We start from the raw sequence: 14,540 nt of genomic DNA, 5'->3' as shown, positions 1-14,540 counted from the left end.
AGTTGCATGTTTAGTTGTCGCAGGTTTTCTCAGCCAAAAGTTCCTCTACCTCTTCCTCTTTCCCTCTATCCTTCATTTACTTTCTTGTCCTGTATTAAATATTTGGGGTCTTTTGCTTCCTGATTTTTTTTTTCTTGCAAATATAACATCAGAAAAATGTACTAATATCACAAGTGTACCATTTAATGACTTTTCTCAAAGTGGACAGAACTGGGTAAGTAGTGCCTAAGTCTGGAATCCGAGCACTACTATTGCCTCAGAAGTCCCTCAGGCCCCTTCTGGTCACTGACTCACCGAGGTAACCACATCCTGACCTAGTTTTGCATTTTGTATAAATGGAGTCATGAAGCGCGTGCTCTGGATTTGGCTTCAGTTTTGTTTTTTTTGTTGTTTTTTTTTTTAATATGTTGCTTTTTCTTAAATTAAAAAAAAATTTTGATGAAGTAGAGCTAACATAAAGCATACTATCTTAACCATTTTTAAGTGTACAATTAAGTATATTTGTAATGTGCAACCATCACCACCACCATCCATCTCGAGAACTCTTCCCATCTTGTAAAATTAAAACTCTGTCCTCATGAAACAATAACTCCCCATCTCCCACTGGTAACCACTGTCCTACTTTCTGTTTCTATGATTTTGATTATTCCAAGTACTTCATATCAGTGGAATCATGTAGTATTTGTCTTTTTGTGACTGGCATATTTCACTCGGTATAATGTCCTCAAGGATCATCCATGTCGTAGCAGGTGTCAGAATTTCTTTCTTTTTTAAGGCTGAATACTATTCCTTTGTATGTATACACTACATTTTGTGTGTCCATTCATCGATGGATAGACATTTGGGTTGCTTAATCCTTTTGGCTATTGTGAATTATGCTGCTCTGAACATAGGTGTATAAATATATGATTAAGTCTGCTTTCATTTCTTTTGGGTTTATGTCTAGCAGTGAAATTGCTGGGTCATATGATAATTATGTTTTAAAATTTTTCAGGAACTTCCATACTGTTTTCCACAGTGGCTGCACCATTTTACATTCTTACCAACAGTGCACAAGGGTTCCAATTTCTCCACACCCTTGCCAACATTTGTTTTGTTTTTGTTTTTGTTTTTAATAGTAGCCATTCTAATGGGTGTGTGGTGGTATCTCATTGTGGTTTTGATTTGTGTTTCCTTGATGATCAGTAATGTTGAGTCATGATTATGTTTTTACACGAATCCATCATCAGTCTTGTTGCATGAGCTGTGTGCATGCAATAGTGGTAACAGTCCCTGTTCTCCTTGCTGTCTGGTGTTCCATGGTGTGAGCAGACCATGAGTGTCTGCTCATTCTACTGCTGATGGGCTTTGGATGGTTTCCCATTTGGTGAGGGAATGCAAGAAGTGTTGCTAAGAACATGCTGTCTTGGTGGACATAGTTCTGAGTTTTCAAATGTAAGCTGCTGCTCTTTGGAGGTTATTATATAAACAAATCAATAAAATGTGTAACGCATGTTCCCATTAAAGATTTCTCAGGCTTGAACAAGTTCTATAGGACAGGACAGGCCACCTGTTCTCTGTGCCCTCCTGCTTTTTGGCCCAGGTGGCCCAGAGTCCATCCACCCAGTGTGTGTCCTCTTAGTTTCTAATTTGCTCCCTCAGGAGCAGCCACCTTTGGCCTTAATAGCACCTCTGCCCTAATAGCACCTCTACCCTCCCAAACACCCACCCCCACTGCTGAACTGGATAGCTGAGGGTGTGACCAGGTCCTCTCTGTATCCAGGGATCTTTGGGCAGCGCCTGGAGGACACAGTTCACCAGGAGCGGAAATATGGCCCCCGCCTGGCTCCCCTGCTGGTGGAGCAGTGTGTGGACTTCATCCGGGAGCGTGGGCTCACCGAGGAAGGGCTCTTCCGCATGCCGGGCCAGGCCAACCTGGTGAGGGACCTGCAGGATTCCTTCGACTGTGGGGAGAAGCCACTGTTTGACAGGTGAGCTCCAGGGCAGGGGTGAAGATGGGACCACCTCCTCATTCTCCCCATGCTGGGGCTTCTCCCAGGCCACCAGCTCCTGTGGCAGGGGTGGGCCAGTGCCCAGGAAGCCTGGCAGCAGGATGGTGGGCAAGATGATTCCTCACGTTGGTGCATGTGTGCCAAACCAGCCCTCTTCAGTGGGCAGAACACAGGGCCCAAAATCACTGCAGCAGCCCTGGGTCCCCTCTCAGACAAGTCCTGCCACAGGCCAGTCACATCCATGCAGGCCTTTTCCATTGTAGATGCCCCCAAACGGGAGAAAAGAAGGGCCTATCTCTGGGCTCTGCTTTCTCAGGGTGACCAAGATGGAGCAGCAGCTGTGGTCCCACATCCTCTCAGGTTTTGGGATAGGGAGTCTCCTCCACCTATCCTGGGCCAGTACCTCTTCTAAGCCATCACTGGATTTACCAGGTCCTGGGCTCCAACCTCTGGGTGGAGCCAACCTTACTAAGAGTCCAAGGGCTAAGACATGGGGAGATGGGGTTGTTTGGGGGCCTCTTTTTGACAGGACCCTACCCATTTGAAGCAGCTTTTCATAGGTTCTTTCTGCATCAGGCCTACCCAGGCTTCCATGGAGCTTCTGCCCTTCTTATCAAATCTACTCTCACATTTGAGGCCCCCTCTGCCCAAAGTGGGCTCATGGTAGCCTTGGTCTAACCAGGTCTCCTCTCTGGGCAGAATACCTTCAGTCCCTCCAACTTCTGCCCAGACTCATTATCATAGCCAAGAGAGTCTGTCAGACAGTTTCTTTCTTTAAATGTAGAGCCTGAGACTGACCACTGTTCCCCAGAGGAAGTCTGCCCAGAAGGACACAGGTGTCCCTTTTATCTGGAGCCTCATGAACCTCTATCCTCATACTCTGAGCTTGCTGTCCAGAATTTATAATCTCAATGAGCTTGTGGTCCATTCTGAACCATTGCCAGCCAGGCATCTTCCATCCTGTGCCTTTGTGGCCAAGGGTTAAGGTTGTTTCTTCTGTGTTTCCCAGAAACTCACTCTTGATATTGGGGTCTGGATGCTTTCCCTTCTAGAAACTGCTCCCTGGGGTATCTGATACCATTCCTTTCCACTTTCCATCATCTCCATGGTGGTCTTCTGGCCCTGCATTTATACTCATCCCCTAATACAGGGATCCCAAGGCTTCTGTCCTCATTCACACCCAAACAGGGAGGGGTCTTGGGGCTACTCTCCTTACCTTCTTGCAGGCAGAAGCATTCCAGGGTAGTCGTACTCCCTGGGTGCAGACCACACTCTGCACTACAGGGAATCCAGCCTCAAGCCCTGGGCTCCCTCCTCCATAAAGAGCCCCATCAGCCTGAAAGCCTCAGTCACCAAAGTTATCCCTTCCCACCACCCTGGCCTGTGGGCCTTTTGCAGCTCTCCCAGCCCTGTCCACATTGTTACCACCAAGCACCGAGCATGGAGAAAGCTCTCCCTGGAGGCTTTTTTGACTCAACAGCCGTTTCTTACTTCACTCAACTTACTTTACCCATCCACTGAGTGAGAGCACCCTGCAGGTATGGAGGTGTAGCCATAAACAAGACAGATAAGGTCCTGCTCTCAAGGGGCCAGAACAGATGGCAAACAAGTAAATGCACACAGGGAACCCAGCACATGCTCCAATTGCCATGCCAGACAAGCTTGGAGGAGGTGCCAAGACTGAGGTCCAGGACCCAATCACAGAGCCTGAACCCAGAGCCCAGGGTCACTGTTCTCCATGGGAGCCCACCTCAGCCTAGGCAGCTCTGAGCTGGGAGCTGGACACTGTGGTCTTGGACTGGACACATTGGGCATTAGGGTACTGGAAATAGAGTAAGGAGCACAGAAGCCCAGGCATTCATTGTGTGATAGGAACCTAGAGGCCAGAGGAAAGTGTCTGACCTCTGACCTACCCCACCCCTAGTGGCCAGTGCCCTGGGACCTCTTTGACATGGCGCCTCCACTTCCATCAGGGGGTAGGTGGGGGTTGGGAGCAAACTCTCGCTTGGGCAAGAACAGCTGTGTCCCTGGCTCCCTGCTCCTCTTCCCCGCAGGAGCTTTGCAGCTTCCAAGTCACCCTTCAGAGGATGCTGGGGCCACCAACAGGCCCACAGAAGGGAACTTCTCACTCCCACTGGTTCCGTGGCAGGCTGTCACAGGGCCCCTCCTCTGTGAGCTGGCCAGGACTATGAGTGATTCTTCCCACCTAGAGCAGCCACTCTGTGGGGAGCAACTGTGCCCTGCAGGGCCCTGTGGCTTTTGCAGCAGTGGAGAGTCCCATACTGTCTGTGAGGGAGAGACTGCCAGCCCTGAGGACTGACTCAGACCTGAGGCACAGGGGTTCTGAGCAGAGGCCTGGGCTGTGGGTTGTCTCTGAGCTGGAGCTCTAGCAGTCCCTGCCCGCTGGGGACCTCTGTGCATGGCTCCTGGAAGCAGTCTGGGCCTTTCCTTGACCAGGGGCAGTGAATGCAGATAACAGTGTCCACTCCTCTGTGTCTCTCTCTTCCTTGTGCTCCCATGAGAGCAGAGGCTGCCCCTGGGGGCGGGGAGGGGCTTGGCAAGGTCCCGGTCACTCCTGCAGTTCCCGGCACCCATGCCTCAAGTGTGTCCCCCTACTGGCAGCACAACCGATGTGCACACAGTGGCCTCCCTGCTGAAGCTCTACCTGCGGGAGCTCCCTGAGCCTGTGGTCCCGTTCGCCAGATATGAGGACTTCCTCAGCTGTGCCCAGCTGCTCACCAAGGACGAGGGGGAGGTTAGTGGCTCCTGGGGACCCATCCTGGGAGGTAGGCCTATCAGGTGGAGGGGGGCAGGGCGAGCAGTGGAATCAGGACATAACTCTGACTTTCATTATTTTTTGTGGCCCTTAGATTCTGCTCTGCAGCCTGCTCTGTGTGTTTGGGGTGGAAGGGGGGTGCTGTTGTATCCTGCTATGTGGTGGGGGGGGTGGCTGGAGCATCCCCTCTGTGTAGGGCCTTCCCTGTGTGAGGCCTTGGTCCATGGGAGGGGCAGGTACCTCCTAAATCAGTCTGTGATCTGGTCATGCCCAGGTACACCACACAGTAGGCACTTCTACTCTACCACCTACCTACTCCTACACCCACCTCAGGCTACCCAGGCTGCCACAGGGTTCAGAAACAACCAGACCTTTCATCTGTTTATATCCCTACCTCCTCCCCAAAGAATTTGAGACAGGACAGAGGCTCCCACCCCCACCCCGCAGGTGCCTGGCTGGGGAAGGAGTGTTTGCCCTCTCTATGGCCATGTGGGAGATGAGGGGTCTTTATCTGGCAAATATTTGTGTCTCGATAAGTGAGCTGAGCACTGGCCCTGACATTCCTCTGTGGCCCTGCAGAGGCACACCCCTCACACCAGTCCCCCAAAGTAAATCTGCCCACCTAGGAGGTCACAGGCCTGGCTCAGAAATGGAGGTGGTGGTATCCTCTGCTCATTTGGGGCCAGGCTGAATGGGTGGCTGAAGGTCTGGCCTCTGGTGCCTGCCACCCCCATCCCCAGACTACCTCCTTCCTCCTTGCCTACCCCCCTGACCCCCCCTCAGTAAGAGAAAGACCAGTTGCTGGTCTCTGAAATGCTGTTTTTCTCTTTCAATACCAAGGGGACTCTGGAGTTGGCTAAACAAGTGAGCAGCCTTCCCCTGGCTAATTACAACCTGCTCAGATATATCTGCAAGTAAGTAGCTGGGGGGCTGGGTCATTCTCCCACTCCACGCTGCTCCCTGAGTGTCAATCAATCAGCCAGTGGGGAATATAAAAGAACACAATCCCTGCAAGCACATAGCTTGCAGTCACCATGAGTAAGCAGCGTTAAAGTCCTCTGTGGATCGTTCTGGGAGGAAAGCGACATACACACCCATGTCCTTTCTGCCTCCTCTGGGTGCCTCCCACTGTCCCCTCCCCCAGGGGTCTGCCTCCTGACCACGACCTCGGCTCAGGCACTGGGAGAGGGTGTGCAGGGCAGCCCTCACCCCGTCCCAGGCTGGGGTGTCTGGGCCTTCCTGGACACCTGCCCCCACTGCAGGCAGGACAGTTGTGTTTCTTTCTTCCATGCTGACAGTGGGCCCATGGCCCACTGGCCTTTGCTTCTGCTGGCCATTCTGGATTCCAGAAGAAGCTCTGCCCTCTTCTTAGCTGGCAGGAACAGCTGGCTGTGCCCAGTGGCTATGGGAATGTGTGGGTGTGGCTGGGTGTGGGCGCCAGTCAGCTCCCAGCAGAGCTGGCATCAGGATTTGCTTTTCTGCCAACTGCCTCTTCCTTACTTGGCAGGTTTCTGGATGAAGTTCAGTCTCACTCAAATGTTAACAAGATGAGTGTCCAGAACCTGGCAACTGTTTTTGGACCTAATATACTTCGGCCACAGATAGAAGACCCAGTGACCATCATGGAAGGTAATGGGGGCGTGTGCAATGTGCTGGGTGCCACTGGGGTCTGGGCTGACTTTGGTCCTGGGCCGGTCATCAGAACCATCACCCCAGGTCAGCTGGAGGGGTGGCTCTACCCCCTGGGGGCCTCCTAACGGGCTCTACCAACTCTCCTGCCCCCATGGGGTCTAGCTATAAAAACAATAAACTTTGCCCCATGGATGGTAACAGTAGGTCATCAGTGCAATTAGAATAGCAGGAGAAGCTGAGGCATGGAAAAGGTCCGCGCCCTTGCCCTTGAATACACACAGATGTTTTTGCTTTACTTAAGTAATTTTCAATTAAGTAATTGTCACAGGCTGCTTCTGGATGTCAGAGCTTTGCAAACACTGGGGAGTATCTGTACTATAGTAAACAATAACAGTAAAATGATAAAAATAGAAGCTGCTTTCAATATGCCAGGGCCTCTACTAAGTGCTTTACTTGTATCACCTCATTTTAATCTTCACAAGCAGCCTAGACTGCAGTTACTGCCCCCATTTCACAGATGAGGCTAGGAGAGGCGAGGTGAGTCCGTCAGCGAGACTTATTAAAGGGCACAGGTGCAGGCTGGCCTGGAAATGAGAGCGCATGCTCAGAGGCCCCATGGAAGACTGCCCTACAGGAGTTAGTGTGAGTCTTGCCACTCATAGACAGAAAACTGACAACCAGTCTTGACTAAGGAGAGCAGAGGCTGAGCAAAACTCATGCAGGACAGATGCCAACTAGAGCCCACTACCCCTGGCACTAGGCGAGCTGAGGGCAGAGTTACCATTCCTTGCTGAGCATGACCTGGGGGAGATGTGGGGATGTAGGGGTGGGCTGTGGAGCTATTCTGGGCCCCCCAAGCTGAGGGAGTGTTCCCTGGGGGTGTGGTACTCTGTTCAGATCCCCCAGTCCTTAGCCTACCTGGCTGGGTTTCCCTCCCCAGGCCCCCAAGCTCCTGCCTGCCAGGTTACACAAATGCCCAAGGGTGAAAAATCACCCCATTACTTTGCTGAGTTCCTGCTTCACCCAGTTTGCTGGCCTGCAGATTCCTTTATTTTTTCCAGGATTCTTAGGTACCTCTAGTGGGAGGGTCTGCCCAAGCACTCCACTCTCCTTATCACCTAGAGACCTCTAGGTCTCTGGTCTTTCATTGAGGAGGGGATGGGGCAGGTGACAGATATCGTGGTCCCCCACTGCCCACTTTTGCTGCTGACCCCACCTACAGCCTCAGGAACCAAGTGCTCTACAGACTCCACAGGCTGCATCTCAGGGGCAGTGGCCTAGAGAAGGAGGATCATGTGTGACTATGAGACTGTGACGGGGGCGGAGTGGGGGGGTCATACATATTGGGGGAGCTGTGTTTATATGCGTGTGTATGATTGTGTGTAGGTGTGTGTGTGTGCCCTCATGTACTTATAAAGCATCTGTGTTTCCGGTCCCAGAGCCTTGTGCCTCTGAGAGTGTGGACAGTCAGGTACAGATATCATCAGTGGTATAGAGAGGTGACATGGGGCAGCCAAGAGGGCTTTGACACCCAGATGCTGGTTTGGGGCAGTCCCAGCTTGCCCCTTGCTCACCCCACAGCCTTAACTGTGCCTGCTTCCTCCCCGACCGAGCTGAACGGAGTGGGCTGGGAGGCACTGTACCTCTTCTGCGCTCCACGCTTCACATTTGTCCAAGGAATGGGATTCTTGGGCAAGAGCTTTCTGTCTTTGCCTTGATTTGAAGGGTGTAGTGGTCATCCTTTCCTTCAGGGTGGCTGATGACATGCTGTTGTTGAATCCTCTCTTGGGAGGCAGGCTGGTTCTGAGCTGCAGGCAGAGCCAGGCACCATGGGTCAGGCTGGTTCTGAGCTGCAGGCAGAGCCAGGCACCAAGCTGTGGCGCCCCCTGACTGGTCTGCAGAGCCTGGACTAGAGACATCCACAGCCAGATCTTTCTCGTTCCATCTTCTTGGCAGGAACTTCCCTTGTCCAGCACCTGATGACAGTCCTGATCCGCAGACATGGCCAGCTCTTCACTGCGAGGGCCACGGAAGGGCCAGCCTCCCCTCATGGCGGCACCCCTTGCACGGTGGGATGGGGCTCTGAGGAGGTCACAAGGGACAGCCAGGCAGAGCCCAGCAGCCCTGGCACCCCTGGCCTGCCCTCGCACAGGACCTCTTCTCTGGATGGGGCCACTGTGGCAGCACTCTCTAGAAACTCTCCCCTCGGCCCTGCCACCAGCAGCTCTGGGAAGAGGATGCAGACTCTGCCTAACTGGAAGTCTTCTTTCCGGCAGTCAGGGTCCCGGTCAGGGAGCCTGAAGGTGGGCAGCTCGTCCCTGGAGGTGCCCATTATCTCCTCTGGCGGGAACTGGCTTATGAATGGGCTGTCCTCCCTGCGTGGCCACCGCCGGGCCTCATCGGGAGACCGGCTCAAGGACTCAGGCTCCTCGCAGAGACTCTCCACCTATGACAACGTGCCTCCACCCAGCCTCTTCCCCAGCACTCCCAGCGTGGCCAGCATGGCATGGTCCGGGGCCTCTTCCTGCGAGGCCTCCGCCAGGGGCTCCATCCGCAGCTGCACAGCCTGCCGAGCCAGCGACTCCTCTGCCTGCAGCTCCCTGCACACCGAGGCAGGCCTGGAGCCCTCTCCCTTACCCAGCAGCAGCGAGGACCGCAGATCCCCTGATCTGGGCCACAGCCAGGACGAGGTGGGCACCTGCCTCAGTAGCAGTGAGCCCAGCAACCCGGGAAGCCCAGCCCAGGATCATGCCCGTCGCTCTGAGGCTCTCCAGGGCCTGGTCACAGAGCTCAGGGCGGAGCTGTGCCGGCAGAGGACTGAGTACGAGACAAGTGTGAAAAGGTAAAGGGCTGCCGCCGCTTGGCCAGTGTGAGGCCGCCACCCGCTCGGCCGAGCAGAACCTTGTGGCCAGCAGCTCACCGGGCACTGGCCTCAGAAAGTCAGCCCCCAGAAGCCACCTTTCTGAGAGAATGCTCCCAGGACAGGTTGGGGATGGAGGGGTAGGGGTCCTTATGTCTGGGAAACCTCCCGAGCAGCTGTCAGAGCTCCATGCATAGCTGCTGAAGGAATGAGTCAGAGTCACTGCCTGAGCTGCTCAGAGCACCTTTGATGGAGGGGCTCAGATTGGGGGTCCCTGTGTTGTTCTCAGGGAGGAGGCAGGTCCCCTGGGTATGCATGAGTACAGTCCTGTAGCTCTGGGCCTGGGGATGTGCCCATGTGTAATGCACATGGCTGGCTGACCATGGTCAAGCTTGACGTGGATTGAGGGCTCTTTCCCAGATGGGAATCCGATTTACTCTGAGGAGGGAGCTGACCATGCTGAGCCGAGCCGTCCCACCTGCCCTGGCCACAGGTGGAGGCTTTATGCCACATTCCGAGCCCTGCGAGCTTGCTCACAGATGGCCAGAGTTTGAGTCTCCCAGCCTCCCTCTGAGGACGGTGTTTCCAGCTCAGAGGGACTGGATTCTCCAATTAAGGTCACCAGCAGAGTTTGCACTGGACAGCATGCAGTGCTTCCATCAGCATCTCGGACTCCTTAACCCCTCTTGCCCAGCTGTCTGACCTATGAACCCAGTTTCCACCCACTCAGAGAGGGCTCGGTGGGTTCTCAGGGCTTCCCTTCTCCATCAGAGACAGTGGAGGTAGGAGTCTTGCTTCTAATTGTGAGCCTGGGATTTCCACAGGGAACTGGAATGGCAGTGTTTGGCCCTTTTGTTCTGGTGGCTGCCATGTTCTGGACACCCAGGGAGTGTCATACATAGGGAGGCAATGTGTCAGGAGAAGGGCTTTAAAGGCAGAGGTCCCTGACATGAGGGAGGTCAGAGCAGGCAAAGTCTGAGCCAGGACTGGAAGAGCCAATAGGGTCAAATTGAGCAAGGAGGAGAAAGGACACAGCATGAGGAAACCCCAAGGTACAAGATTGTGGAGAAACCTCATAGATGTAAGCTCCAGGTTTACTAGGCAGAGGTACAGAGGAAGGTGATTACTGCTGGAGCTAAGTGCCCAGACAAAAGCTATAGAATGCATGGGCAGCATTATCGTGGGGAGGCTGGCCTCAGCCTCACAGGATCTCGGAGTCAGCTTCACACTTGAGCTTCTAGTTCTTTCACCTTCTCAGAGGCTTAGTTTCTCTGAGTAAATGCAATGTCGTTTCGTGGTGGGCTCCAGGTCAGACTCTCTGTGTTCGAGTCCCTGCCCCACCATGTATTAACCAAGTGTCAGGCAGGCTCTCTGACCCCATTATGTATTGACTGAGTGTCCATCTGGGCAGGCTCCCTGAGCCTTGGTGACCTCTTACATTTGCCATGAGGATTAAGTGACAGAAGGAGTGGTGATGTTCAGCACATAGCCTGCCACATGCAGAGTGCTCAGGAAGCCTTCACTGCTCTTATTACCTTCTGCTTGGTGGGTTGGAGGTAAGATGTGGCCCCAGAGGCAAAGGGACAGCAGCAACAGCCCCTGTAGTACTCTCCCTGGCAGAGTGGTGCCAACCATCATCCTGGTTGGAGGGGTGGTCTAGAGTGAGGAAGGTCTCTGAGCACAGGAGAAGGAATGGGGCCCCATTCAATGGGCCTTTGGGGAATATGTTTATACATATGGAATCAGCACTGGGTCTGGCCTGGGGCGGGGGCAGGGAGACCAGCTTATTGCCTTGTCTCCCTTGCTCCCTTATTCCTGCATTTTCAAAAGAAACACATGGAGTGTCTGTGATGTGTCAGACACTGTGCTAGATGCTGGGAACACAGCTATGACCCAAACTCATCAAAGTCTCTGCCCTCATTCTTATTTGGTGGTGATTGGGGGCACAAAGAGACCATAAACAAGGTAGATTTTAAAATGCATGTAGTATATCAGAGGGTGAGATAAAGAACAATAAAACTGTGTGGAGGGAAGAGAGCGGGGGATGGGGGCATTGAGGGGAGGAGAGGGTTGGAAGCTACTGCTTAAGGGAGAGGAGAACCAGAATCAGTGCTTCAGGCAGAGGGGAGAGCCAGAGCCACGCGAGGGGTTGCAGTGGGGAGGGGCAGGAGCTGAGTGGGCAGGTGGAAGAAAGAGTGGGGGCAGGCAGAGTGGAGTATGAGAAGGGGAGGCCATAGGGTGGGGTCTTTTGGTCAGAGCCGTGCTCTGGATTTGATTCCCAGTGAGATTCTAAGTGGCCTGAGGGCCTTGAGCACTTGGGTCCCTTTGACAGGAGTACCTGGCTGCTGTGCTAAGGACAGCTTAACCAGTTAGGAGGCCACAGGAGCCCAGGCCAAACTGGGTGGCATGGGCCTAAGGGACAGCAGTTGAGATGGAGATAAGAGCAAGATTCTAAGCATATTTGGAAGGTTTTTTTAGTTGATTAGATGTCGGGGGTGGGGGTGTGAGAAAAAGAACTGACTGAAGGGCCAACGTTTTTATTTTGGCCGAGTAACTGAAAGGTGTTCACTGAGAGAGGAGATCAGTGCTCAGGAGTGGTGGCTGGGAGAAGAAGGATCAGGAGCTCGGCTGGGGGCCTGTGAAGTTGGAGATGCTCATTCAGTTTCTGAGTGGAGTCGAGGGAGATACAGGCTAAGGGTTGTTAGCATGTAGATGGTTCTTCGAGCCTGGAAACTGGGCAGGGTCACTCAAGGAGTGGCATGGAGAGGAGGAGAGGAGGCCCAGGCCCTGAGCTCAAGAGAACCAAGGGTGTGGGGAGGACCTGGCAAAGAGAGGCCTGGGACTGGAGGAGAAGCAGTGATGTGAGTCGTAGGGGCCGCTGCCATCTGCCTTGGGGGCCTTCTTTCTGACAGCATGCCTTGTGTTCCCTAGACGGAAGACGGGTGGAGGGGGGTTTTTCCCTTCTCTGTGCTTTGTGTTCAGTGACTGAGATAGAAGCCTAGCCTTGTCCTGGCTGGAGAAGGGAGTTGAAATTTGCTCCATATACACCGTGTGCCAGGCATCGATGGGTGCACATGTGGTCTTTGTCCATGGTAGCTGGAGTGCTCAAGGGAGATTGTCCCCTGCATTTTTCAGAAGAGGACACACTAGGTCTCAGGGGAGTTTGTGTCTTATTCATAGTCATGTGCCCTGTAAGTAGCTAGGCTGGTCCCCAGGGGCTGGGCTCGGCGCATCCTTATAGGAGCTGGTCATCTGGTTGGAAAGGTCGATATGTCAGCATTTACCCTCCACAGAAGTGCATGTTGTGGCTCTGGTAGCATAAAGGAGCAATAATGTGATCTGCTGGGGAGGATCAAGAGAAGTTTCACAGAGGGTGAGACATTGAGCTGGGGCATGAAGGATGAGTAGGTATGAAAGTGACAACTGAATGGAGTTTCCATAGTTGCTATGTCTGGCTGGGACATGGGGTGGGGATGCAGTGGCAGGGGGATGTCAGGGGCAGGGGCGGTCAGCAGGAGAGATGCTAAAGCTCAAGAGTTCTCATAGCAGAGTGGAGGCAAGGGGACAATTTCCTGTTTTCCTCTCTGTGTGGGAACTGGTCCTGCTCTTTTCCGGCGGGGCAGTCCATCCCTCCACAGAACAGTTCACCGGGCCAGAGAACGTGGTCTTTATAGTTTAGCAAGGACTCAGGGAGCCCCAGCCTCGAGTGCTGAAGGCCCAAATCCTCACACTGGTGTTTCTGAATCACAGTCTAGGCCAGGTCTTCTGGGGGTGAAGTACTAGGGTCTTGTAAAGAGTAGACGAGGCCTGTACAGCTTCACCGAGAGCCCGACCTGAGTCCGCACACGTCCTGACTCTCCAGGCCCAGCCTGACTAGACCCTTCCCCCTATCATGGGTGCAGTAGGCGTGCATCTTCCAAAAATGGAACTTGTTTGGTAAATCCAGTGAGCCAAAGTTTAAAACAGGGTCGTTTTTCTTGTTTTTTAAGACTTGAGGAGGCTTCTGCTGACCTGAAGAAACGAATGTCATGGTTAGAGGAAGAACTGGATCAGGAAAAGAAGAAGTACACAATGCTGGAAATAAAGCTGAGGAACTCGGAGCGGGCACGGGAGGATGCTGAGAAGAGGAACCAGTTGCTGCAGAAGGAAATGGAAGAGTTTTTTTCAACCCTGGGAAGTCTGACTGTTGGGGCAAAAGGTGCTGGAGCCCCAAAGTAAAGGAGTGGAAGCGCTCACTTCTGCTGTGCTGCTTGCCTTCCCCTCAGCAGAAATGGCCCCTGGCCATGTGAGGAGCCAGAGGCCTGTGGCTTGGACCTAGGCCTCAGCAGTGCCAGGAGCTCTGGAGCCAGCTGGAGAGAGAAGTCCTGACATCCGGGGTGAGAGGGGTGGTACTGCTGGAAGCCTGAGCCACCTACGGGGTCTAGATGCTGCTGTAACTGTGCAGAGCCTGGCAGGTGTCAGAGAGGGCAGTCCCTCAGCCATTAAAACAGAGGCACCTGGGAACCTTTTGCATTCTTTATTAAATTTGCTCTGAAAGCATGATGCCTGACTCCTTCTTTATGGTCATGCAAAATGGAGGTTACCGAGTAACATCTACTATTTTTCCATCAGGGTTGGGAGTCCTGAAGGTATCCCATGATTGGAATGCCATGGGGCCTTCAGTAGTGGGATGTGAAGTGACGCTCCCTGAGGAGCACCCAGAGGTTGTCATGGTCACTGAAGCTGGATTTATGCAAATCTGTGTGCTTTCAGCTCCATCATCCCTGTGCTCAAGGCAGGATGATTTTCCTCTCCTTTCCCCTTCTGAGCCACCTGGGCCTCTGCATCTGGCGTCTGTCCTGAAATTCCTCAGGCCTTCCACCATAACCTGCTTTCCTTTGCTTGGCCCTAGCTCTGCTCTCTGGCCAGAACCTATGAGAGCTTAGCATGGGGGCAGAACCTCTGCTTCTGCAACTTGGGCCTGTGCAGGGCGGCAAGGCATGTGTCTGAAGAAGAGGTGAGCCAGGGTGCTGGGAAGTGCCTTCCAGGTGCCCACGCCTCAGGCTGTGCCCATCTCCCAGGCAGACTTCCCTTGAGCTAGTGCTAATCCCTCTCCTATGCCCATTCAACTTCCTACTTCAGTTCATCCTCAGACTTCAAAGCTCCAACTAGGGGAGATCTCTCGAGAAAGCTTTTCCCTGGCCACCACTACACAGTCCAGGCCTGTGCCAGACCTCAGGATGGGCTACTGGGGGCACCAAAGAAGTTGTCTCTGAGCAGAAGGGACTGGTCTCTGTGGCAT

The 14,540-nt window shown here is 53.4% G+C and overlaps 1 protein-coding gene across 13 annotated transcripts in view; it reads left to right on the top strand.

Moving 5' to 3' along the window:
* Nucleotides 1-13,799, top strand: part of ARHGAP22 (Rho GTPase activating protein 22) — a 186,794-nt gene extending 172,995 nt beyond the window's left edge. For 11 of the 13 annotated variants that reach the window (XM_039872337.1, XM_039872338.1, XM_039872346.1 and 8 more), the window contains 6 exons: nt 1,763-1,970; nt 4,614-4,746; nt 5,608-5,681; nt 6,275-6,396; nt 8,356-9,241; nt 13,249-13,799. In XM_039872337.1, coding sequence (XP_039728271.1) covers nt 1,763-1,970; nt 4,614-4,746; nt 5,608-5,681; nt 6,275-6,396; nt 8,356-9,241; nt 13,249-13,477 — 1,652 coding nt within the window. In that variant the 3' untranslated portion in view covers nt 13,478-13,799. The remainder of the gene's footprint in view (nt 1-1,762; nt 1,971-4,613; nt 4,747-5,607; nt 5,682-6,274; nt 6,397-8,355; nt 9,242-13,248) is intronic. The other 2 variants (XM_039872347.1, XM_039872348.1) reach the window with 1 other exon arrangement.
* The last annotated feature ends 741 nt before the right edge of the window (nt 13,800-14,540 follow it).

Source organism: Pteropus medius, unplaced genomic scaffold (assembly GCF_902729225.1).
Source record: "Pteropus medius unplaced genomic scaffold, Ma_sr-lr_union100, whole genome shotgun sequence".
Classification (NCBI taxonomy): domain Eukaryota; kingdom Metazoa; phylum Chordata; class Mammalia; order Chiroptera; family Pteropodidae; genus Pteropus; species Pteropus medius.
This window is presented reverse-complemented; position numbering and strand designations above follow the sequence as displayed.